The sequence below is a fragment of the Barbus barbus genome, assembly GCF_936440315.1.
Source record: "Barbus barbus genome assembly, chromosome: 14".
Taxonomy (NCBI): domain Eukaryota; kingdom Metazoa; phylum Chordata; class Actinopteri; order Cypriniformes; family Cyprinidae; genus Barbus; species Barbus barbus.
In genome coordinates this window covers 12,869,215-12,896,448 of record NC_136742.1, presented here as the reverse complement: position 1 = coordinate 12,896,448, position 27,234 = coordinate 12,869,215, and the positions used below count along the sequence as shown (strand labels likewise).

Sequence of the window (27,234 nt, the reverse complement as noted above, 5' to 3'; positions counted from 1 at the left end):
CACTTGTTTGATTCAATCGCAGGCTCCGTCTTACTCCTCTAGGTTACTAAAAAAATGGTACTTTCACTCAAACTAAAAGACGTAGAATGAAATTTGCATGAATGTGCATAAAAGATATACAGTCATGGCCAAAAATATTGGCAAAAATATTTACCCTTGGTAAATATGAAGACTGTGAAAATTAATCTGCATTGTTAATCCTTTTGAACTTTTATTTTAAAAATTCACAAAAATCTAACCTTTCATTGGATAATAACAATTTAAAATGGGGGGGGGGGGGGGGGGGGAATCATTATGAAATAAATGTTTTTTTCTCAAATACACGTTGGACACAATTATTGACACCCCTAGATATTCTTATGAGTAAAATATCTCTGAAGTATATTCCTATTCATAATCACAATTTTGAGCACTCCAGGGTGATTATGAACATGAAATTATCCAGACATGGCTTCCTGTTTCAAAGAATCATCCATCACAATGATAAAAACCAAAGAATATATTTCTGATGTGCAGCAAAAGATAATCGAGCTTCACAAATTAGTGAAGTGGCTTTAAGAAAAGAGCTAGAGCAGTGAAAATGCCCATTTCCACCATCAGGGCAATAATTAAGAATTTCCAATCAACAGAAAATGTTACGAAACTGCCTGGAAGAGGACATGCGTCTATATTGCAGGTGAGGAAGAGAGTTTGAGTGGCTAAAGACTCTCCAAGGACCACAGCTGGAGAATTGCAGAAAATAGTTGAGTCTCGGGGTCAGAAAACCAAAAAAAAAAAACAGCACCTACATCACCACATGTTGTTTGGGAGGGTTTCAAGAAAAATTCTCCTAGCTCATCCAAAAACAAACTCCAGCATATTCAGTTATCAGACACGACTGGAACTTCAAATGGGACTGACTTCTATGGTCAGATGAAACTAAAAACTGAGCTTTTAAGCAGCAAACACTCAAGATGGGTTTGGTGAACACAGGGATAAAAAGTACCACATGTGTACAATGAAACATACTGCTGTACTTTTGATGTTGTGGGCCTATATTTCTGCTGGAGGTCCTGGACATCTTGTTTAGACACATGGCATCATGGATTCTATCAAATACCAATAGATAACAAATAAATAAGTGACTGATTCTGTTAGAAATCTTATAATGGGCCATGTTTGGATCTTCCAACCGTACAATAATCCAAACACAAAAACAACACAAAAATGGGTCACTGAACACAAAACTAAGCTTCTGCTATGGCCATTCCAGTCCTCTGACCTGAACCCTGTAGAAAATGAGTGGGGTGAACTGAATTATTTATGAATTATTATGAACTGAATGATATTTTTGGCCATGACTGTATATTATATTGCATGTTAGCTTGCTTATTTAGCTCAAGAGCATAATCTAGTCTATATGTTGTACTACCAAGAAACTAATCACAGAACTATGGGTTCGGGAAACACTGAATTATTGAACTACATTGGTAACAACGGAATTTGCAACCATAGTTGGCCAATAATTATGTGTGTTTGGTTGTGGTGGATGCAGCAGACGACTGCAATATGAAATACTTTTTAGTAACTGTACAGCATCACTCCACCACTGCAATCCAGACACCTTTTAAATGTAGAAAGTGGACTTGACTGCACCACACAGCTGGATATAACACTAATCTTCATCAATTCACAAATTGCAGCTGCAATTCTCACCGGAAAATTTACATAAACAACCCTTTCAATAAACTATTTATTTATTTATTTTTAAATTAAAATTGCTAAATAAAATTACCCCCTGCTTTCCAGCACAATGATAACTGGCCATGCAGATAGCGTTGAGTTTGCGCAATCTAAGAATGCTGAACTATAACAAACATAAATTACATATAAAAGTGTATTTGTGCTAAAAAGAATGACCATGACTTAATTTACACACATTGCTTTGCTATTTAAGTGGATTTAGTGTCTGGATAAACTGGATTACAGGTAGGTTTTTCTGCTGAAATACCGCGTACAAAAATGGTACAACAGTTTAGTGTTTCTGGAGACAAGCTTTCAAATTTACAGCTTGTGTGTGTGAGAGGGGGTTTGTTTCACAGCGCTGATGCAACGAGAATGTTAAACACCACAGCAGAATAGGGTCTAGCAGACTTCTGTAGACTCTTTCACACAGTGGGTATAGTGTATGTGCATATGTGTATGGTTCAAAGAAAAAACCCAGAGAAAGTGAAGGTATAGATATTCAGAATGAGTTTGCAGTGTTGTTGGTGTGATCATTAACATGGATGTGTGGGCATGTATATATCTCAGTTGCAGTTTGTTCAGGCTGCAATTCCTCCCTAGAGCTAAAATCAATGGAATCACTCAATCTCAACTGCTTCTGCATACATACACATTCAAACACAGTTACTCCTACCGTTATCAGCGGCCATGAATGTGGCGTTGTAGAGGTTGTTTTTGACATATGGAGACTCTCGGTCCAGGACAGCAATGGTGGAAATTCGTCCGTTGTTGGGGTCGATCTCTAGCCAGTTGGCGGGGTCAAACAATTTAGAGTACCTTTAAAACACACCATACAAAGATGGTTAACATTTACTTCATTTGTCAAAATAAAAGGGGTACAACAACTAGGGAATCCCAAAATGCAAACTTGACCTTACATTTCCAGTTATTATTGGTAGAACTATAACTAATATAATGTTTTTGGTAATTCAAAAAATACAAAACCTCTGTATATACAGAAGTTTGAAACTGAGATAAGTTTAAGCTGAAGTAATGAAATTACTAAAGCTGAAACAAAAATAAAGACATAGAAATATTAAAAAAGCACATAAAATAACAAACTTAAATAAATAAAATTTCAATTAAAACCTAACACATACAAATAAAAATAATTAATTTAAAATGATTAAAAAATTACTACAATAATATATAAATAATACTAAAATAACAATCAGTAAGATGCATCAATCAGAAATATTATCCATTTTAACATTTTATTTTAAACTATTTTATTTGACAGCACTGCCAAATGGCACTTTTAGATTAAATTTTATCAATATTTGATAAAAAAAAGCTTATCAATGTTTTTTTTGTGTTTGTGAATAGTCGAAGATTCGATGCTTCAATAGGAGGAGCCTGATTCGACTACCTGTCTCACAGTCGAATATCATGATTATGCCATTTTGGTGCTCAAATGTCTGATTTCACATAGAACTACTGGTTTTCCCCAATAAGTTAATATACAGCATATTAAGATAATGCTGTAAATAAGAATCTGAAAAGGAAGTAGCTTTACTAATATAAATCCAACCACCCCTATAGATTTAAGTTTCACTTAAGTTTCATAATCCGTGACCGACAGAGGAGCATCTTGGCAGCAGGGATTTAAATCTTTAACAAGACTCAAATTGACACAGGTAGAGTAAAAGACTGGATTTTTTCGATCAGTGATTTCAACACATTTCAGCCGGTTTATATATATTGTGTATATATTATTTATCTTGTATAAGATGCATTTTGTTGAATTGCGCTGCAGTAAAGCGCTTCATTGTAGTACTACGGTGATTATCTCATCAAACAACAATGCAGAATATTAATAACTATGACTGGGACTGTCATATACATAACATTATAATGAGAACACTATTATAATAAACGCTGTACATTTTTAGAGTTTAGTTGCCGTGTTTCTGCACGTTGTTGCGTGAAGAATGCGTCCATGAAAAGAGTTCATTCAGAGACGTTCATGTGCATTCAGGGCATTTTGTGCAAATACCCTACAAGTCGTAATATTAACGTTATGTTGTATAAATAATGAAGAGTATTCTATATGGGATAAATGATGAGGTAAATCCTACTGATTAAAAACCTGCTTTCATATGCTTCATTCCACTGGTCAGAACATTAATAATTACTGTCATATACATAACTTTATAATGAGAGCACAACTGTAAAAAATGTTGTGAATTCTTAGGAATTCTGCGAGGCGTCTGTTACACATTTTCCCTGTGTGTTAACGTCAGTGATGACTGTCGAATGTCTGACTTGAATCTTGGTAATGTAAACATTTGATTCGACTATCGGCAAGATTCGAAAATTCCGATTCGACTAAAAAATTTAGTACAGTAGTGTTCAAACATTTATCATTGCATAATGCCTAATATTTTCCTATTGTTTTTAAAAATACTAGCAAGTATACAATTTATACTATACAATATTCAGTAAGCAGTAAGCTAGTGTTCCTCTAGACATTAACAATTAATTTTACATGACTATTTTGCAACCTTTTTTTTTGCTACTGCATTTTTCAGCTTAGTTTCCATAAATGTTCTGGCTGGATTAGCAAGAAAGCTCTGCTTTGGTCTACACAGTGCATCAAACACTTGCTATTTCAAAAAATAATTTCCAAAAATGCATAAATAAAAGCTGGCATATAAATGTACATGCATGTGTGTGTTTAAATACCTAATAGTCTGCTGCATGTATCTGTCTGGATCATGAGCTGTAAAAGTCGCCAGCATCGACCACTGTGGAAGTCCCTCCTCCAGTTTGACCTGTTTGGGGTTGGGTTCAAAATTTGGGCTTTCGTTCACGTCGATGACACGTATGGACACGGTGGATGTAGACTGGCGGGTGCGATGGATCCCACTCGCCAACGGGACCTCATTTTCAGCGACAACCGTCAGCATGAATGATCGATTCATCTCAAAATCAATTGGCTGTACACAAGGACACACAAACAATCAAGTTAACATAGTGTCATAATCTATTCAAAATGATACAATGCATCAAAAATAATACAATGAATGGATTGTGTTGCAATTAAATACACAGAGGAGAAATATTTGAATAGTAATTAATGAATGACTCATTCTCAATTAAGAGACATAAACCATTAACTCCGCTGAACAGCAGGTGGAAGCTGTTTCCATGGAGACCGTCTTTTGCTCCGTATTTGAACCTGTGCCTGAGGGACTCTAGTAAGATTCTAGCGAATAGCAGTGCAACCCAATTACAGCATTTATACAACAATTAGCTCCGGTCCATGAATCTGATTGGTTGAGCAGAGTCCTGGGACTTTTGGCTGTTTGTATCACTCCGCTTCTCTGTTTATGACATTCCAGTATGTAAGCGGAGTACAGTGATTTTCTGCTGCGCCAAGTTCTCTCAAGAAGTGGAACCACTTACGTACTCTGTTCCAGACCATTTGTCAGTATGTTCATTTCTTAATAAGTTTTGTTGTGAGTGTTACCTTGACGACGGTGACGAGGCCTTCGTTGGTAACGGGATCAGTAGGGATGGAGAAGCGTCCGGTTGGATCCCCTGATATGATCCGGTACACTGCATTCCAAGCAGGAGTCCCCGGTTCATCTTTGTCGGTCACGGTGAGATTCGTCACTATCACATTCACACGGTTCTCTGGGACCTCACCGTGGAACTACAGAGACAGGCAGAGAGAGATAATTTTCAGCAAAGATGTCTTTGGCGAGACGCGTGTTTAAGTGTCTGTGTGTGTGTCACTCACAGTCTCTCGGGTGAACTCTGGAGCGTTGTCATTGACATCCAGCAGGCGTATGACAGCAGTGGCTGTGTTGGACAGACCATACATGGGGTTTCCCTCCATGTCGGTAGCCTGAATGATCAGGGTGTACTGAGGCACCTTCTGCTCGGCACCAAAAATGAAACAAGATAAGTTAGGTTGAAAACGCAAGACATAAATGGTTTACAGCAGTGGTCGACAGGATGAGGGAACTGGGAAACATTATGTTTGCATCTTATTACTTCACCCTATCAAAACAGACTGGTGGCACTCCAACTCAACATTTGATAACAGTTTTTTATTGTCAATAACAAAAATGAAATGAAATTTAAATAAAATGGTAATTAAAAGAAATCTGAAATAATACAAAACACATTAAATGAAAAAAGTACACGAAAACAAAAATACGAAATGTTGTTTTAGCAACTAACTGACATAAAATAAGTTGAATTACTAAAACTGATATAAAAATACATAAAAGATAAATAGAAAAAAAATCACATTAATAAATAAAACTTAAACTAAAATGAATAACTAAAAACTGAAAATAAAAAAATAAAATGTAGTTCAAAAATAAAATTAAATGAAAAAAATAATAAACACTATAATAGTATATTAATAATACTAAAATCCAAACCCGTTCACACCAGCTAATAATCACTCTAATTCTATGGCAACGATAAAGACACAGAGAAACAATATTGTTGGAATCACTCTCAAAACAACTTTTTGAACAATTAAATACATTGACAGCCAATCAGAATCCACCTGAGCTCAAGAAATTAAAGCAACCGACAAAGTAACTGCACCTCAGAGTTTTCGTCTATTAGTGTGAACACTAATAGTTATTATTATAGTTATTGCTCTTGGTGTTAACATTGGTTGAGTACCTCTGGTTTACAGTATTGTTGTATATTGTTGATATTAGCACACACATCGTCGTACCTCACGATCTAGACCTGCAGCTACAGTGATGATTTTGCCGGTCTTGTTGTTGATAGTGAACATGTTGGAGGAGGGGCTCTCTGGGGTCTGGGAGAGGATTTTGTATCTGAGCATCCCATTGGCTGTATTTGGGTCATCCTTATCCTGGGAGGTCACTGTCATTACAAATGTACCTAGAGGGCCGAGCAAGAAATGTCAGTTTTCCCTTCATTATAACCACCATTATATCCACATAAATGTGAAGACAGGTGTACCAGGTTTGGCACCCTCATCCACGGTTCCATTCCAGATCTGGTGAGTGAACTCGGGCCGGTTGTCGTTCATATCGATGACATTGATGATGATGTCGATGGGGTTCTCCATCTGGTTCCCATTGATGTCTACAGCATGAGCACGTAGCTGTGAACGCAAGAAGTCAAAAGTTTCAAAATTCTAAAGTTTACGGTCAAACATTTCAACAGCAAGTTTCTTATAGTCAACAAGGCTGCATAATTTGATCAAAATACAGTAAAAACAATAGAATCATTCTAAAATGCAGATTTGGTGCTCAAGAATCATTTCATATTATTAATGTTAAAAATAGTTGTGCTGCTTAATATTTTTGTGGAGTAAAAGGATTTTTTTTTTATAACATTGTAGACGTCTTTACTCTAATTCTTTGATCAGTTTAATGCTTGCTGAATAGAAGCTTTAATTTATCTAAAGAATGTGTGAAGTAAGTTTTGGAGTCCACAGTATTTTTTCCAGTGTCTTTATGCCAGTGCAACATTCAGAAGTTATGACGAATAAATTGTAAAACTGTAACTGCAGTACTGACACACTGTCAGCAGAAAAGAGGCTCTTAACCACACTCATTTACAGCGGTTATTCGCGTTAAGCAGCTGCTGCAGCTGACTTTTTGGTTGCAGTTTGCATGCTAGAGCAGTCTTAGGTCTGCTGCATATATGCATGAGCTGACAGAAAGTAGCCTGATGCTCCACCTTTGGCACCATTAGGAAGCAAATCATTTCATATTCATGTAATCTCTGTATAATTTGAATCTGAATGTGGATTAGGTGGACACTGAGGGAGGTTAACAGCCTCTTGGGTCCAGTAGTGAAGTAAAAGGGTATTGAACCTACCTGGTAAAAGGGTACCAGGCAGGAAAAGTTTGCAACTACTTCCAGGGGAGATTGAGGATTGTTCTTACTTAGGAAAAGCCAGATTTAGGGAATGCCCCCCTGCGAGCACAATGAATGAATGTGTGTGTGTGTGACTTAGTGTTAGGATAAGCTCCTCCGAGTTTAATTTTGTCTGCTCTTCTCCTCATGGTACAGTGGATTAAAGGGATGTCAAAGGTCACATTCTCAGACTGGCTGCCATAGTAACCCTGACACACGTAATTTATTGGGAGTGTTAGAGAGTTTCTCTCTATCCTGGATGGAATGCATGGATCTAAAGAGCAAAGGTCTGATCTTTAAACAATGTGTGCGCTCAAAACGGGCACTGGAAAGTGCATACACCATTTTACACATACATTATTATAAAATAAACTTTAAATTAAATTTAAATAATAAATCAACACTTTTACTGGGTGATTTGGTGACTCTAGTGGCCAAACAATGAACTGAACAATACAAAACTCTTTTCACCTTCATACACCACTTTTAGAATATAAATGCCACTTTTATACTTTTATCATCAAGCAGGACATAAAAATAACATTAATTTTATATAATTACTTGAAAATGCTTTAAAACACAATCTGTAAAAAGGAAAATGTTTTAAAAATACGTTTTAATAAAAATGTACTAAGAAAAATATATTTTTGCCAAGTATAACACATATATTGTCTTGCAAGTATAATACAGACATGCATTGCATTACATATCTGCATGTCAATATGCATATGGAAATTATATGCAGATGAGGTCATGCATAGTAAAACATATGGTATAGTCATTGGGGAATCTTCCACTAAAACTGAATTCTTATGCAGATATTCATGTGGTTTCATATAAAAATGGATCTTGTTTTGAGGATATTTTCTGGAAAGTAACTAAGAATATACTGTATATATATTATTTTAAAAGAAATACCTTACGCATAAACCGACATTCAATTCAAAGGTTTCATAAATCTGAAAAATGTTGCAAACATAAATATTTCTGGATGAAATCTCCAATAAAGTTTTACAACTCAGGATGTGGAGTCATAAACACACTTACATGGAAATTTGGGATGTGTTCTCTGTCCAGCGGTTTGGTGACGGACAGTAGTCCTGAAATGGGGTCGATGATAAACAGGCCGGTGGGGTTCTGGTCGGCTCCTGGTCCGGTCACGCTATAGCGCAGAGTGTTACTCTTGTCCTTATCTGACTGGATCTGAAACACACACATTTTGCAGGGTAAACATAAAAGTGAGTTACTCTGCACTCAAATAACAACCCCATGAATGAATTACCATTTATTTTTATCGTACGTTTTCGAATACACTTCACATGATGAACCAGTGTTGTATTTCTTTGTGTACACACTCACTTTCACAAGCTCTTCAGGGAATTGTTTTCTGGAGTTCTCAAGCACGTTGACAGGAGGAATGACCCAGTCTCTTTTCACGCGATTCACACTGCCGTCGCCCTTGACAACCACACTGTGCCACGGAAACAGTATCTCTGGCACCTGGTAAACCAAAAAAACAGCGAAAAGAACAACAGTTACATTCACAAACACCCACACATTCAATGTACATTAATGAATGCACGCACTTTCAACACATCTGCCCCGGCCCCAAATAATTACAGAATTAATTTTACCCTCTGTAATGGGGTCATAAATATCACTGCAGCTCCATCGTTAAATCCCTCAGCAGTAACACCCACATAGTGAATGTGAGAGTGTGTGTGTCGAGTTTGCAGTATTTTTCCATTTTCTTTCTCCCTGAGCCTTGTTATTCCTGCGCCAAAGGCAGAGAGATATGCTTGACCAGACATTTGCCCTGCTCTTAGTGTTATAGAGAACAAAACCCCTCTGAGTGTTCAGTTAAGAGTTCATGTCCAGCTACCAACCTGTGATAATTTCGTCGACGAAGACGAAAAATATTCGTCAACAATATTTTTTCTGTGACTAAGACGAGACGTTGACGAGCTAAAACTAATATCTGATGATAAAAACTCTGACGAAATTTATGCCACGTCTTCGTTAACAAGACGAGACGGGACTAAAATGTTATTTGAGGACTACCGGACATTCAGAATACATCCTAGGCTAAGTTAACTGTCTTGTCTTTCAAAATGTGCGTCTCTGTCATTGGATAAGGGGCGTTTGCATATGTAGTCTCAGTATGGCAGCCGCAGTGGACGGAAAGGCTACCAAAACGTGAACTAGCGATCAGACAATGGCCTCAGCACCCAAAGGGTTAGGGACTGGGTGACCAGACGTCCCGTTTTTCCCGGGAGTCACAATTTGTTGTCGATTAACTTAAAGTTAGTGAAGGTGCGATAGGCGGAATCGCGCTGATAGAAGTGCTCTCTCTCGCGCACGCTCCACTTCTTCAGTTCTCAGCGCTCAAATACACACACAGCAGTCCACATGTCTATCGTGTAGAGTCAGAGTATCTCACGTAAATACAGTCGGTTATGGCTTAAGTGAGCATAAACAGGTGGGTGAAAACTGAATGTGTGTCAGTATTACCTTCCGTCTTAAATGGACAGCATTCCTAATTATCTGTGTCATCAATGTTAACCAACAAAAGATGTTAAATAAATGTATACTTAAGTAAACCTACTGTATCTGAAAAATGAGTTTAATTTGTATGAAAATGTATTCCAGTTTTTCCTAAATTTAATCCTTGATTCAAATTTCTTATAAGCTTAATTGATTTGGTCTAAAGAGAAGAATTGATGACTATTTTTGTTTGAATACTACATATAAAATAGCTACCAAAATAAATGTTGGTAACTGCAGTTTGACTAAAAGTAATGACTAAAAGTTGACAAAAATGCAATGACTTTTCGTCGACTAAAACTATGAAAGACTCAAATGACTAAAACGTGACTAAGACTATTAAGCATTTTCGTCTCAAATTAAAGACTAAGACTAAATCAAAATTGCCTACCAAAATGAACACTGCTACCAACACGATACAAAGACTTAAATCTTTATGCAAGTGAAGAATCCGTTTATAAGGTGATTCAATATTTCCTCTGAGTTGATATCAACTAAGCGTCCCTTTCTCCTGACCCATCTTCTCTCTCTTCCTCTCGGTGGTGAAATATTGCTGGTATGACAGACACATGGGGGTGGGCGGCAGTTCAGTTCAGCGAGGTAGATACACTCGTTTTTCTCTCTCACTGTTGTGACTCAGGTGATGAGCTAACTCATTACCCCTGTACCTTCTCACAGTCGCACCATCTCTCCAAATGAACTCATCGACAACATAAACATCGACTGAATAGATGGAAAAACATCTTTCACCTCTGTTCCTTCTCCTTAACTTTTCACATCTCACATTTCTCTCTCATTCCACATTTCCCGCCTCTCTCTTTATTGTTATCTCTAGTTGTACAAAACAAGGCTGGGCTTTTAATGATAGCCAATATATACATTCAGAATGTTAAAACAAAAAAAATTACTCTTCAGTCAGGGCAAGGCATTTTTTTCACTATATAAATCCATGAAAGGGTTCCCATACATTCTGGTCAACACATTTCTTTGATATATCCTAGAATTAGTCATTTGTGATTACTTGACAATAATCTTTTATAGAGTTTACACCTTATAAAGTCATCTGTATCTAAAGAGATACTTGATCTTAACTAGAAATATTTAGATTGTCTATGGACCATGACCTTTTAAAATTGTATCATCTTCCATGGAAAGCACACTTTTGATTTTTACAGAACATTGAATTCCCTGATGTTTTTCAAGATCATGATAACCCTGAATGTAATAATTTGCATTCATATGCACCAATAAATCAATACATAATAATAAAAAGTTATATTTATCTACACTACTCTTCAAAGGTTTAGAGTGCAATTTTTTTAAATAATTTAATACTTTTATCCAGCAAGAATGCATTCAACTTATCAAAAGTGACAGTAAAGATGGCAAATATATTGCAATATTACTTTTTTTTTCTTCTTTCAAAAACATTTAAAAAATCTTACCGATCTTTTCAACTTTTGAACAGTAGTGTACATATATTTTACTTAAGTTTAATACACAAAAACATTTAAATCATGACGAATCATTAACTGATTCATTAAAACACGCATTAATCAAACATACCCATTTTAACGTGGCTTTTGCTACTTTAAATCACAGACGCAGTTAAATCTCACAAGAGAAGGAAGGAGACCGTTTGCAAAGCTAGTCTAATGACACGTTCTTTAGAAAACTTAATGGCCAAATTAAAAGCTCATTAAAATCGCAGTGATATTCCCAGTGTTGCTTGGTTTGAATACTGCAGCAAACTCATCGGGAATGCATAAACTCTTCACCCTCTCCTCCTTCCCACCCCCGACCATCTCAGTCTTTATCTCGCCCTTATCTGCTCTCTCCCCCGCTGGCTCCTCTCGTCCTCCTTCCCCTTGGCGGCAGTGTGTGGGCATGTGTGTATCAGTAATAAAGAGTAAATTCTCCTTGTCTCCGAGCAGAAGGCAGGGCTATGAGACATATGCTTAGTGTTCCCAAGCTGAGGGTCCAGATCTCCGCTGTCTAATGTATCCTCCTGCCTTAATGTCTCTTTAGCATCGTTAAACATTAATTACAGCCCTACTATCAACGTGTTAGTACTCTGCTAATTTTCTAATATAGTTTTATTAGAGCTTTGGCTTTGTCACAGAGGGCCTACGGATGAAGAGAGACATTTTTGTGAGCTCACATTCTCACAATGGCTGTTTGATGGTGTAATTGCAGCGTGAGGCTAGTTTAGAAACGCCATGCGCCGTTAGCGATCTGACACAGTTATAATTAGTGCGAATTCGCAGTCACGCAGCCACCGTTCACTGTTAACGTGTGAGAGCGCATGACTTCCTACCTGCTTGGGTTGGGTGAAGTTGACGTGCACCAGCCATTCCTCTTGAGACTTCACGTCCTTGGCCTTAATCTCCAAGCTCTGCCCCTTCCTGTAAGATAGCTGCAGGGTTCGCGCTGCGAAAACCGTCCCGTCGGCCTCTATCCGGAAATCTGCAGGGTCTCCGCTCTCGAAACGCAAGCCAGAACCTCTGCCACAGTCAACGAAATCCACTGCAAAAGAGAGAGAGAGAGAGTGGACTGAGTGCAGGCCTGCTTTGGTATTTAAACTGCAAACATCTTTTTTTTTTTTACAAAAAAACAAGTACACATGAAATCACATTCTGCTCCTCCGCAAGGGAATAACGGTTTTACTTGAAAAGTCAGGACAAGGAGAGCGAGAGATGGAAAGTATGCACTGACAGAGAGAAAGAGAGAGAGATCGTAGGAAAGGAGAGCAGGTACAACTTCTGAGGCTCTCCTGCATTATTCATGCTGAGACATCCCCTGCAGGCCCCCAGGTGTGCTGAGGAACGGAGGAACAGGAGGACGAGGAGACAAAGAGAGAGAGGGATGAGGGGAGGGAAAAAGAGAGAAAACTGAGAAAAAGCCGAGTTGAGAGGTATCTGCAGCACAGCACTGGGGGGAATCGCATTAGAAGTGCAGACATAAACAAATGAATATGCTTTATTTATTATGCCGCAATTAGAGAACACAGACAGACAATTACACGCCCAGAATTGAGAGAGACGCCGGGACGCTCTCCTATCAGGACGCATTTGTTTGTGAGGAGCCTCATATTGACTGGGCTCATTTGTCTGACATTTTTCATCTTTCAAGCAGAACGCCAGCTCTCATTATCTAGCCCAGGTGGACGGCGCACGTGATATCTCGCAGAGCGTTAACGTGACACAGGATAGACGTACGATTACTGACAGGGATTCATTTTACCATTCATCAGTCCTGTCAGGACATGAACTATTAATATAAACACCTGTAAGCACACTAAGGCGGGTTTGATCCTTAAATTTTGGCCGCCTTTATGTAAACAATAAACATGCATAGACCGCTAAATATGTATGATCAATTTGCATATCATTTAACAAGAACGTTTACAAGACTAATCATTGAAATATACATGAAATCTGTCATGTGCAAGCAGATACGAGTCATCCTGCAGGGTTAATTAGCTATTAATAGCGTGTAAAATTTGTAAACAAATGATCATCACAAGACTCATTGCAGTAAATTTTCCAAATTCTCCAAATAAATTTTCTCAGATAATAACATTTAACTTTTCACAAACTTTTAGGGCTGCAGTCCTTGCGTGTTGCATGCAAAAACACTCACAGAAGTTGACCAATGTAGTCCAATTTACAAACGACTCTTATGAACTGAATTTTATTAGTGAATCAAAAATACACAGTGTGACCAGTGAAGTCTGATACCCCAAATTAAAACTCTTATCAGCTGAATCTTTTTCAAACAGACAAATTTCAGATTTAATCAGTCTGAAATACAATACAACAATTATATAAGTATATTTTACAGCATTTTCTTTTATATGTCAGACAAAAATACATCCAAATGAATTGGCATCAAATTGAATCATTGGAATTGAATCGGTATATCTGTATCGATACAAAGCTCTACAAACGACACAATTGGGCCTCAGCCTAGCAGTAACACATTGAATCCTCATGCTCATACAGGAAAGGCTGAGCTCATGTCACTCCCTGAACATTTCCGGCTTTTCTCTACTATCAGTGTCAATAAAAATGGTGCAAAAGCCCATTTTCTATCTCCATGGAAATTTCCATCCTTTCTCTCACAAGGAAACACACATCAGCGAGGACAGGCTACATTTCCTCCTCACAGATGAATTTCACTCTCATAGGTGGCTTTCAACCCATCTGCTTTCAGTGTGTGTATGTGTTGTGTTGTTTTTACAAGTGCGATTCCTCTCACGTATATATGCGAGGTACAATGCTGATATTTGCCGTATAGCAATTAGGGAGGTCCGTAGGTAAATTACAGCTTTCACTCTTGTTAATCACCATTTATTATGTGAGGACCTCTCAGGGAATTACAGTAGGCTAAAATAATCGCTCACTATTATTAGACAAGGCAACCAATGAGACCTTATTACTGATTATTAGATAAAGACCTGATGAAGGGGGTGAGCAATTATTACGTTTATCTGATTGTTAATATTGTTAGTCCCATCGTCCTTGCGTGTTACTTGCGTAAAGCGCCTCCTAATGTTGTTTAATTTTGGATCTACAAAATTAAAAGACTCCTCTTCGTGGCCCCTGGCGCAATGGTACCCATCACGGAGTAATGCGTTTAATGTAACGCGATTGCCCTGATGGCACAAGATGTGCTGCTCGGCAGGTGTGAGGTAGGTGCTTGTGGTGTGTGTGTGTCAGTCTAGCTTGACGAAGTGCACCGAGTACGTTTTATTAGATGGCTGCACCAGTTTCGCCTGCAGCTGCATTTTCTTGTGCAGTTTTCATGAGGACGGGGGGAGGGTGTTGTCGAGCGCTATATGTCTACCGCGCTGTCTCCTTCCATTACAGCGCTGCTCTTCTCACGGATGAAAAAGGGAGAGCAGTGTCTTTGAGTCTTTCTTCTCATCGCAATCTCTTTACGCGTCCCTGCAAACTCGGCTTAATGCGGCGCGTAAAAGCCACATTACTCATCGCATCTCGCAAGTAAACACAGCTACTACGAAAACAGTGGAAAGTGATTTAATTATAAGGGTGATTTAATGTAAGACAGAGCTTGCTTAAAATAATTCATTCATTTACGTCTGAGGTAGCTTGCATGTGTTTTCTCAAAGCCCTCAGCAAATGAGCGTATATATGGGTCTTCAAACCGCAAATTGATTCGGATAAATAGATTTTATTCTACAAACCAGGTTTCTTCAGCTACATTTAATGTGAACCTGAAAAATATTCATCAACCTTGTCCATACTGAAGCATGAAGTGGTGTTATTTGTTAAGTATTGATGTACGACATAAAACATCCAATCCTTTAGCTACAAAATCATGGGGCACACAAGGTCTTGATTTATCTGTAATGAACTGATACACTCTAAATAAGAGGCAATTAAAGAAAAAACATCCATTTTCTGTCACCTTGACCAATGAGATGGAAAATAATTTGTCAAAGTGCTAAATAGAAACAAGGAGGCTTGATATGCGCACGCATGCGTGTCTAAGAATGTGCGAGAAGGTGATCAGACACCACAGACGTGTTTGAGAAGCAAGACAAGAGTTGCTTGCCCTTCACTATGTCTCTTCAAAATCACTTGAATGATTTTTAAGAGGCCGATTGAAGGGGAAGTGAGAATTTATAGCAATTCTGCTATTATTTACTTACATTTACATTTATGCATTTAGCAGACGCTTTTATCCAAAGCGACTTACATTCAAGTTTTTTTTTTTTTTTTACATTTTATCAGCTCTTACCCATCATGTCGTTTCAAATCTGTATGCTGTTATTTCTTCTGAGGAGCACTAAAGTACAAATCTTTGAAGAACTGTTACGCAATTCTTGTCCACTGTATCTTAACCAGAGGCTGTCAAGCTCCAAAAAGGACAAAGTACAATAAAAAGTATCATCCATATGACTTGTGTACTATATTCAACTGTTCTGATGAAACACAACAGCTTTATGTGATGAACAGACTGAAAAGTCGTTATTCAGTCATTTCCCTGAAGCTCTCAACTAGCCAACTTTGTGGACATGGACACAACACAAGACTTTCAGTGAATAATTGGACTGGAACTACTTTTTTGGAAAGTGTTTTTTCCTTTTTGGGGGGTTTGAAAGCCTCTAAACTGGTGCAGTATGACAAGAGCTGCATAAATGTCTATTTTGTGCTTGACAGAAGAAGAAAAAAAGTTTGAAACGACATAAGACATGGTGAATGTTATGTTTTGTTTCCAAAAAAGCACAAATGAAGACCTGGCCACGCGTACACATTGAAGCTGAAGTGCTGATTTGGTGAGCTAGCAGAGGTGTGATGTGCTCCGTAAGCAATCTCTATTTCCCATTAGCATTTAGCATTCAGCACCAACATCACATTTTTACCGCTCAAAACGTCCCCGCTATTCCCTCCCAATGGGACTCTTAGTTCATTTTAATAAGAGCCGGCTTCAACTGGTACAAGCTTTTAGTAACAGCAAGACGATGGGAAATGAGGGAAGTAATGGAAAAATAGTTTTGTTTAGCCCACCACCCCCATGAGAGAGCGTAAAATAGCTGTCTTAATGTCGTCGTTTGGGGTTTCATGGTCTCCGAGACATACTGAGCCTTCCTGTGAAAGAATTCAGATGGATGTGGCACTTAGGACCCCACTCCGAACCGAGCAAAGCTGTCTTTTGTACCGCCTGCCTATAATTGCCCTTTTTCCATGACTTTTCAAAGGGTGAGCTTCCTCTAATGTCCGCATCGCTCAGGCACATCCCTCGGTGGACATGGCAACTTAGGTTTAACTCGTATACACTTCCCTCGCCAAAAATACACACACACACACACACACACACACACACACAAAGACAAACACACCTAAACACAGACTGAGAAAATGCACCAATGGGAATTAAATCAATTCGAAAACCAAAGTGCGCATTAAACTGTTAGAGCTTTTCAGCTCATAAAGGGATTCATTATCTCTTTTGGAAACCAGCACAATATGTAGCTCCTATAATGAGCCAATGGCTATTGATTAGTTGCCAAAATGTTATAATGGTGAGTAACAGCTGCTTTTATGTGTTTCTCTGTTAATGTGAATCATCTGAGTCTTTGATCCAAAAGTACAACTACCAACATTACGTATCTACTCGCCTCGTGCTGTTTCCCCTCAAACAAAGCGAGTAAAACATAGGAAGGGAATATGACATTCCCTCTTAAAACATCCTCTCGTCTCTTTCTTCATTTGTTCAGATTTATACTTTAGATCAAAAGAACATGGTGAACCTCACACTTGATTAAGCTCAATCTCAACCTGTTAAATGACTTGATCACATGCAAAAGCATGCGCACTCAGATAAATACATGTAGAGAGAACAGCCACATTACACTCATTTTCTGCCTCGTACCTTTTTCTCATACTAATGTTATGTCAGTGTAACAGAAGGCTTTATTTAAATCATCCACAGGACTGGGTGATCTGTAGTGTATATAAATGCCACTAACAAAAATAACATTCATTGGCAGCTCAACAGTGAGTTTTCATCATTTTTTTTTACCAGATTTTTTTTTTTCACTAGCTCCACTATTAAAATACACATTTTATTTAATTTTTTGCAATAATGCTGTCATTAAAATATTTGCTGTCATAAAAACTATTGTTAGCAATAACAATAGTTATATTGTATATTTTGTATATTATATGTGACCCTGGACCACAAAGCCATCAATAAGTAGCACGGGTAAATTTTTAGCAATAGCCAACAATACATCGTACGGGTCAAAATTATCAATTTTTCTTTTATTTCAAAAATCATTAGGATATTAAGTAAACATCATGTTCCATGAAGATATTTTGTAAATTTCCTACCGTAAATATATCAAAACTTAATTTTTGATCAGTAAAATGCATTGCTAAGAACTTCATTTGGACAACTTTAAATGTGATTGTCTCAATATTTACATTTTTTGCACCCTCAGATTCCAGATTTTCAAATAATTGTATCTCAGCAAAATATTGTCCTATCCTTACTTTTCATACATCAATGGAAAGGTATTTTATTCAGCTTTTAAATGTTGTATATAAATCTCAGCTTCAAAAAGATGGACCCTTGTGACTGGTTTAGTGGTCCAGGGTCACATACAACTTTAATTGATATGGACACATTCTTACAGATGCTTCTAACTCATTCTTCTCATTCTGGAGCCATGTACCATGTTATTAATGTGTGTTTTTTAAGTACTCTGCAGTACTTGAGGTTAATCTAATGAGTGCCATGTGAATAACATATGGTAATCCAATTACCATCTACCATCACCGCACCATGGTCGCACCACAGTATATTTCTGGACGGGTCATTTGGTTACTCCCTGCTAACAAGTCTTATGTCATCATTTGAATATTTTGGGTTTACATGCAAATGCTATGTTTCCACAAATGCTTTGCTCTAGAAGAAGGTGTGTAGTAATGTTTTGTACAAAACGTAGATGCTAAACATGCCAACAAAACCCAGAATACAACTATACCCCACATTTCACATGCACAGCACTTGTCAGCTTATAACCATAAATGGCAATACAGCAGACACCTCCAAAATAGACACAAATAAAATGTGCGATACTGAATGCTGTGAGGAGAAAAATCATTTTCTAGCATTCAGTGGATAATCCCTGTCACAGACAAACTCAATTATTCATTCTGCATCATAATAGCACTAAGGGCCTCTAGGTTACTTTTTCAATCATAAATTTTTAGTGCGACATTCCAGTTTTGCATGTGTGTTTGTGTATGTACGCATGCTTGTGATGTCATTTTAACCTCTGACCTCGCTAGATTGGTGGTGTCTGCGAGGATTTAGGATTTATGACCGTGCGCAGAGCCACACACACATACACACATGCTAAAGCACACACACACATGCAGCATATGGCAGGGGCGCCACGCCAGCCCGATCCTGAGGACCTAAAACGGGCAGCGCATTCCTTTGCTGTCTGTCTTCACACACTGTTGTTTTACAAAATATACGAACAAAAACTGATGTGTAAGACCTCTGACTAATTGTCAAGCACATGTTGGGCCTTTACAAATGCAAACTCAATATTCCTGCAAGCACATTTCAACACCCTCACCAGAAATTGTGTCTAACACATCAGACCATGTTATAGCAAATGGCTTCATCTTTTCTGAACGAATTCAAACATTAGGCAAATTAATTGCAATAGTATCCATTACAGACTACATAATTCCTATTACATGTTGTTTGAGACTTTCATTCCGTATTTACTCATATAATTGCACTATAACATGGAGCCTATTATAATGTGTGACCAAATGTCCATAACAATTACTATTATTTGGGTTTGAAACCCCAGAAAATTGCATTTATGACAACGCTGCCTGTGGGGACGCTGACTGGGTCACGAAATTTGCCGCGTCGATGAACAGACATTACAGTTGCAACCTTCTTCCCCTGCCTCCTGTACGTTATCATGTCTCCTACACGTGCTTAAAGCACTCGCATTTAATACAGCATGAAAATGTGAGAAATATGTCTTCTTATTAGGGATTCAGAAAAGCATACTTAAAGATAACATAAAACGGTATTCACAACTCATTTAAGTGCGGTAATGAGGGTATTTCAGGGTGAAACAGAACATTCAGCAGGCAATAATGTAGAGCAGGATTATATCTCTTAGTATTTGATTGGGTCATGCAAAGTGAAAACATGATTATGATATTAATATTATTTTGCACCTGGACTTGCGTAGGTTTCAAAGGTAGAAAAGGCCTATAATTTGATCAATGCGCACATTTCTTTTCAACACTGATGTGAAAAATGACTAAGGGACATTTATTAATAAACTAAATTTTGTTTTGATTTCAAGTTGTCTTTAAATAATCTCTTTGCTGCTGTTTCTTAAATGTGGTCGGGTTACTGTAGTTTGATCTGAAGCAAGGATGGTTCATTGAAAATCATATTGATCTGAATATCAATATGTCCCTCTCAATGCATATGGCGGTCACAGCCCTGATTCTGTTTAAGGATCAGAAACACAACGAGAGAGCCATGTCTGACAGTGACACGACAGAAAAACCCTTATCTGCTGCATTATAGCAGAACAAAGCACTACAGTATCATGAATGGACATCGTTACAAAGACAGGACTAGTACAGTAATTCAGGGAGAAGTTCTTTTATTATTGTTCAGCAACAAAGGATAAAATAAATAAATGGAGGGGGGGGGGGATGACATGTTGACTTAAAGCACAAGAATAACACAGACAAGCCCCCCCCCCCTTTGACTAATGAATTTCCATGACATTTCACTGACCTTTACCATATGGATTCACACATTAACAAATTATTTAGACTACTTAGATTTTAAATAAATAAATAAATTCACTCAAATCTGCTAAAAAGTTTTACTGAATATCTAGCTGAAAAGTATATATATATATATTACATTTATTTTATTGCTACAATTATTATTTATTACATTTTAAGGCCTGTAAAACACAATAACAATTGTGATATTTCAAATTTACAGCCTTTAAAAAAGGAATTATATTAATAATTTAAAGGCTAGCATTTTCTGGGACGTTGTGAACCTGCACACACGCTCTCAAGTGTTCAGAGTTTGATATAAAATGGATGGTAAGCCACAGGAATCATTAATTGGAGGTTGATGGAGGGAGGAGGGGATTATACAGGCTTCAGATTATGAGTGAGTGATTGAAGACTCCCTCGGGTCAGTAACGCTGACCACTGTAATCGCTCTTCATTGTGTTTCACAAAGACTGACAGGAAATAACAAACTGCAAATAATTGCAACCATCTGCACTCCCTCTCACAGCACTGAACGCAGATGATACTGTAATTTACCAAGATTTTGAAACAGCAGTGTGTATGTCAACATATCTGCATGCCTGAGGTAAAAACAGTCACTTTAATCTACGACACATTTTATAATCTGCCTGTTCTACAAAACATGCCAGTATTTGTGTATGTACCTGCATGCCCCGAGTGTTTTCACGGCTTCTTTTAATCTGTATTTAGAAAGCACAGATTGAAAAAGCAAACTGCAAACAAACGAAGACAAAAGCAGGATTAGACTTCCTCAAATCTTGAGTTCCCGGGAAAATAATAGTGATTTGAGCTCAAGCCCTGATTAAATTTATAGTGCGTGCGTGCCGTGTGTGCTGGCATCCTGGCGTTATTTGTTTAAGAGGTTCTTCCTCTTTGATCTCTTTATCTGACACAGTGCAGCTGAGGACGAGGGTGATAAAACCGCCTGTGTCAATAAAGGTACGTTCACACAGACAAAAGCAAAAACACAAACCGCAACACAAAACCAAAAAACACTGTTGTATAAAATCACGGTGAAACCCTTAGGGAACTATATTTTTGTATCTGCATAGCGTCTCCGACGAGGCCCAAATCCGATGCAAACGAAATTGTGAACGAACCACTTTTACTATTTCGCACACTCGGATGTGGTTGAGGGTGCAGAATTGCGGATATTGATTTTTTCGGCTAGCAGAAATCCATAACCTCCTGTTCATAACAGATGCCCGTTAGATCCTGCAGTTCAGAGGGAAACATCCCTATGGCCAATAAAAAACAGAGCTAAAATGTTTTTGAACAGGGTGTGTGAGAAAGTGAAGTACCTGTCCTCAGGTGCGTCAGTGATACAGGCAGACTGTGTGAAACACGACTCCAGCGAGCCTACAGAGGTTTCAGATACGCTCATAGCGCAAAAATGAGCAGTGGAGATCGTCTTTCATTATCGACGCTCCTCTGCGAGACACTCGATACCTTTTTAAAGGCAAAGGGAGGGTGTATACCTACTACAAATGCTAAAAGCAAATCGAATCCCATGCAGTTAAAAAGTAATGCGTGTGCCTGAGGTCTTGTTTCTAATACTGGGTCAGAACTACATTACCCATAATACATCAGGATGGCAGACTGGAGTGTAATGAGATTTGTACAGGCACTGACCCAGATAACTAAACCCGCAGTGGAGGAGCGTGTGTGAGCGTGAACGCATTTGCAAGTACAAAAAAGCAAATGTCTGGAATAAAGTTACATGTGCTTCTGTTTTAGCGGACTTTGACGCATCCGTTGCGAGCAGAAGAACAAACGCTTTCAGTGTCTGTTAGCATAAGTGTGTCAGCTTCTGTGTGTGAACGGTGACAGCTGGGGAGACAGTGGGATACAGTATTGCGGACAAGGGCGGACTTAGTACTTTGATATGTGTGCCGGGAGGTGTGTGTGTGTGTGAGGATTATCGCCAACTGAGCAGAAGAAAAATAAGCAAGAGATATATTTCAAAATTCTCAAATTACATAACTATGTGCAGATGTAACACGCAGATAAAACTATCAAACATCCCTCCCGGACAAGCATACGCTTTTGATTTGTAGTGGACGTCAAAGATTCCTCTGGCTGTGCGGTCACGTTTGCGCCTGGCTAGTTTTCTGTTGACTCAGGAACAATAGTCCCTGCGCAACCGAGCTCAGCTAAATGGGACGAATTAGGCCAGGTTGCCTAGCTCCGTGCTGGTCGCCCCTGACAACCCCAAGGCCTCCAGCTTGGATGGTTTTTTTGCAAAGGGGCGGAATAGAGTTTCAATCGGCCACAAAACACCTCCCCCCAGGCTTGCAAAACAATGTCGGCTGTGTCAAATCAATCGGCAACGCCCAAGGACATCAATATGGGGCCAATAAATCTCACTCGAGGGAAGCCCACTCTCTCACCTCTCCGGCCATATGGGAAACATTGCAATAACGTAGCCGCAATGCTCAGCCAGCGCAGATATGCCAGTTGAAACATTGCAGCACATGGGCGGTGCCTTATTAACCGTGGCATTAGCACAGGTGATAGAGTATCGTGAAAAAAAAAGACGGAAAGGTGATAAAAGTGGGGCTCAGAAAAGGGGCGACAGAGAACGTAACAAAAGGCACAAAAGCTCGTCTCCTTTGAGGAACGGCTGAGTGTAAAAACCGCGAGAGCGTACACTAGTAAACTATGCTTCAAAGGAAAGGGTGAGACAATCCAACACAAAGACGGGAATATCAGGATGAGACAGACAGGGGTGAGTGAGAAAGAGAGAGAGAGAGAGAGAGAGAGCGACACGGCGATCAAGGCAGAGGGAGACAGACCGACATGACGTCAGCGCTGTAAGTTTTGAGATGGCCCCTTAGAGGAAAGCTAGATTCAGGTCCAAGCTGTTCTTTTTCATACAGTGAAAGTCAATGGTGATTTATAATGCCAAAAACCATAAGAGTAAGTCTTTTTTTGAAAAATTCTGTAAGAAATTTGCAGCTCACAAATTAAATAAGTCAGTTCACTTGGCGGCCATCTTGGAAACCTCAACAAGAATATGTTTATAGTAATTACAGTGATTGTTATGTGACATATTTCAAATCAAGTATGAAAATCTAAAAACAGTGTTTTTTCTAAAATATAACTTTTTGAGTGTTCATCACAGAAAGATATTGTACTGGATATAAACAGATAAAGGGGAAACATGTGAACGTAGGGAACATGTAGAACAGTTATTAATGAATGCAAAAAAAGGCAATAAAATACAGGAAGATAGTGATTAATCACAATAAGTGATTATATTATGGGATTATTAAAAATAGCAGAAAAACAGAACAAAATAATAAGGGTGGTTTTTAAATATTTACAAAATACACAAGAAATTCAAAGTCATGAGGCCACATACTTCATTATTGTAGGTCCATTCATAAAAATCATGGCACATGGCATTAACTATTTGAATAATTTGATTTTAATTACATAATCATATTTTCAAAATACATTTATTCAGATGCAGCATACATTTGTTGGTTGTGAAAATTTAATTTATTCACTTAAAAAGTATAAACAGTTCAAATATGGCTTGCTGTGGAACAAGCAAGAATTATATAGTAAAAATGTATAAGACTGAAGTTAAATGTATTGATGATAAATTCAAACATGGTTACTCTGTATGTGAAGCACATGCACTTTATTAGTACTATTTCAGAAATTAAAACTGTTTCTTATCTGTTGGACGTATGACTGCCAAATATGAATCGAGTTTATTAGATTGTTTATGTTAAAATTGTAATCCAATTTTATATGCAATTCAAATATGTCAGTCTTAAATTTAGGCTGTGGCAACATCCACCCTTTAATGCTGGATGTAACCAGACATAAAACTAAGAAGATATTAAATGATTTCAGAAATTATACAGAATACAGAACACAATTAGTATTAAACTGTATGATCCTTTTCTGATATTTTTGTGCTTTTCAATGTTTGACATTACAAACCACCATCCACTTTCATTGTAAAGAGCTACTGCTTGTCCATTCTGCTTAACATCTCCATTTGCATTTTCACTTTTGTGTTTCACAACGCAGTTTTGGACTGTCACCAGACTAACTAAATGATTTTTGGGTGAACTACTGCTTTAAGCTGGAGAACAGAAGTCACATGAGCCGGTCCAATTATCACCTTCTGCACCCGCTAACTCCTGTGCCAGCTATGTCTTTTCTCATTAAACACCAGAGAAATCATATTTAATCGCCATTCCTTCCTCTCCTGTTGTGAGTGTGTGCGTTTAAAAAAGCAGACCCATATCGGGCACAGCTGCGATCCATTGTCCTGTATTAAGGTCATGCTAGCTTTACCCCGATCCAAATATATCCCTCCATCTTACGGGAAAACACAAGAATTCCACTTCACACTCTCTCCCCTCGCTTAGCTGCTGACACACATAAATCGGTGAGCGAGCTGATAGCAGAAGCAGAGGTGTGAGGAGAACGGGAATGAGAGGAAGAGTGTATTAATGATGGGATGAGAGCATTCGTATTGAAGTGGAGATGGACACATGCCAGTCCAGCTGTCCCCTCTCAGATGTAGGCTATCCTAACTCCTGTAAAAACACACTTAGACGGAGGGGGAAAAAATGACGCATTTGTCTGAGACATACCAATCTAGGCTTATCCTGATTGTCGGGGGGCTTGAGGGTAGGGGGTACTTACAGCTGTCAACCGGTGGGCTCTGATGGCATTATACATCCAGATATATACACACACACACATAAATGCAAAACGGAAATCCAGTGTTGATGTCAGATGCCATTGGGACGGGATTAACCCGTCGTTTACCATTATCAAATAATAGCTCCCACACTCATGTACAATTACGTCTACGTCTGTAACCCTTTATGGATGAAGATTAGAATAACACAAATACCAGCCAGATTAGGGGTGAGGGGGAGGGTGTTTTGGATGGGCGGCGAGACGGAGACGGGGTAACGTCTGCTGGGTTCGCTGGAATGTGTGTGTATTTGAAGTGCGTCGCCACAAGTCAAGGCAACATAAACACTAATACAGCATTAAAAGAGCTCCTGCCAGGCATTTTAAACCATCCAACACACACACAAACACACAATTGTACACTAAAAGTGTGTGTCCCGTATCTTCCCTCTGCAGGATGGGAGAGGGAGAGATTTGGCAGAGCATGAAATAGACCACGGCCATAGGAGCGCATCTATACACACACACACAGGGAGAAAAGCATCGCTCCATTCAGTGGGCTGTTTTAGCACTGTGGTGTTTTGTTTATGAGTACTGTGAATCATTGGGATGGTATTGATGACATCATAATTGGGCTTTCCATGTAACTGCGACACACTAACAGGATTCAGGAATGATTCATAAATTCACGACCACCATCTAAAATGAACAAGAAAAACATTAAATCCAGTCATTTGTCTCGGTCCAGTTTTTCTGTCTGAACTGTTTTCTTTCTTTTAACTAAAAATGTGGAAAATAACCTATTAAAAATAGTTAACTAGTTAAAAACAAAATTGTTAAAAAACTTGGTTCACTAGGTAAGTAATTGATAGTATACTTTATACTATGCTACATATGTATATGTGACCCTCTCTTTGAAATCCTATCTAAAGTCTCAAAATCTAAGATAATTATGATAACAAGTATCAAAATTTGATTTCAACCATTCATTTCATTATGATTTAAATCTTTGACATGGTCTTACTCTGTCAATATTAAATATATCAAGGTTGTTGTTGTTAAGATACCTTGTTGTTTCTTTACCTTATGAAGGATGATTTTATGTAGAAAACAGTAAATCACCAAAAAATTACTTCAGCAGGGTTTTCACCATAGACTGTAAAAAAAGATGGACGACGCGCCTCCACTTCCTTCCACTATAGAAAAGTGAAGCCAAAGCATCTTAATATGGCCGCTGTCATCGTGAGTAAATGACGTCCTTTGGAGCCAGAGTCTGCGCAGTAGAGATTCGTTTGGAGCCAGAGTCTGCGCAGTAGAGATTCGTTTGGAGCCAGAGTCTGCGCAGTAGAGATTTGTTTGGAGCCAGAGTCTGCGCAGTAGAGATTTGTTTGGAGCCAGAGTCTGCGCAGTAGAGATTCGTTTGGAGCCAGAGTCTGCGCAGTAGAGATTCGTTTGGAGCCAGAGTCTGCGCAGTAGAGATTTGTTTGGAGCCAGAGTCTGCGCAGTAGAGATTTGTTTGGAGCCAGAGTCTGCGCAGTAGAGATTTGTTTGGAGCCAGAGTCTGCGCAGTAGTGTCGCGAGGTGGAGTCGCGGAATCAAATTCCCACCCAAACTCCCGCAGACCCAATCAACCACAACGACACAAATTACTAGCTAAAATTAAACTTTAACAAAAATTAACAATTGAACATATATCAGCATGATAACAACTACCTTAAATTATCAAAACCTTATTTCGGAAAATTGTATTGGAAGTGTAATAATAGTTTTTTTTTTTTTTTTTTTTACTCAAGTTCCATTTGTTTACATGGAGAGGGCGGGGTTTATGACCTGTACTGCAGCCAGCCACCAGGGGGCGATCAAAGAGCCCGCAGCTTCACTTTTCAGGAAGTGTGAGGCACACCTGGTTTTCACAGCCAGGGTCACACAAACACACACATATATATTTAATTATTTCTATAATTATTTATAATATATAATTATTTGCTTTGCATTGCATTCATTGGACATATGCAAACTAAATCCTAAACACATA

The 27,234-nt window shown here is 38.4% G+C and overlaps 1 protein-coding gene across 1 annotated transcript in view; it reads right to left on the bottom strand.

Moving 5' to 3' along the window:
• LOC306880652 (cadherin-2-like) overlaps nucleotides 1–27,234 on the bottom strand; it is a 49,233-nt gene that overhangs the window by 8,736 nt on the left and 13,263 nt on the right. Inside the window, exons 3-11 of the mRNA XM_079434331.1 lie at nucleotides 12,491–12,699; nucleotides 8,989–9,129; nucleotides 8,677–8,832; nucleotides 6,724–6,868; nucleotides 6,470–6,642; nucleotides 5,510–5,647; nucleotides 5,237–5,422; nucleotides 4,450–4,703; nucleotides 2,399–2,541 (exon numbers count right to left, since the gene is read on the bottom strand). Coding sequence (XP_079290457.1) covers nucleotides 2,399–2,541; nucleotides 4,450–4,703; nucleotides 5,237–5,422; nucleotides 5,510–5,647; nucleotides 6,470–6,642; nucleotides 6,724–6,868; nucleotides 8,677–8,832; nucleotides 8,989–9,129; nucleotides 12,491–12,699 — 1,545 coding nt within the window. The remainder of the gene's footprint in view (nucleotides 1–2,398; nucleotides 2,542–4,449; nucleotides 4,704–5,236; nucleotides 5,423–5,509; nucleotides 5,648–6,469; nucleotides 6,643–6,723; nucleotides 6,869–8,676; nucleotides 8,833–8,988; nucleotides 9,130–12,490; nucleotides 12,700–27,234) is intronic.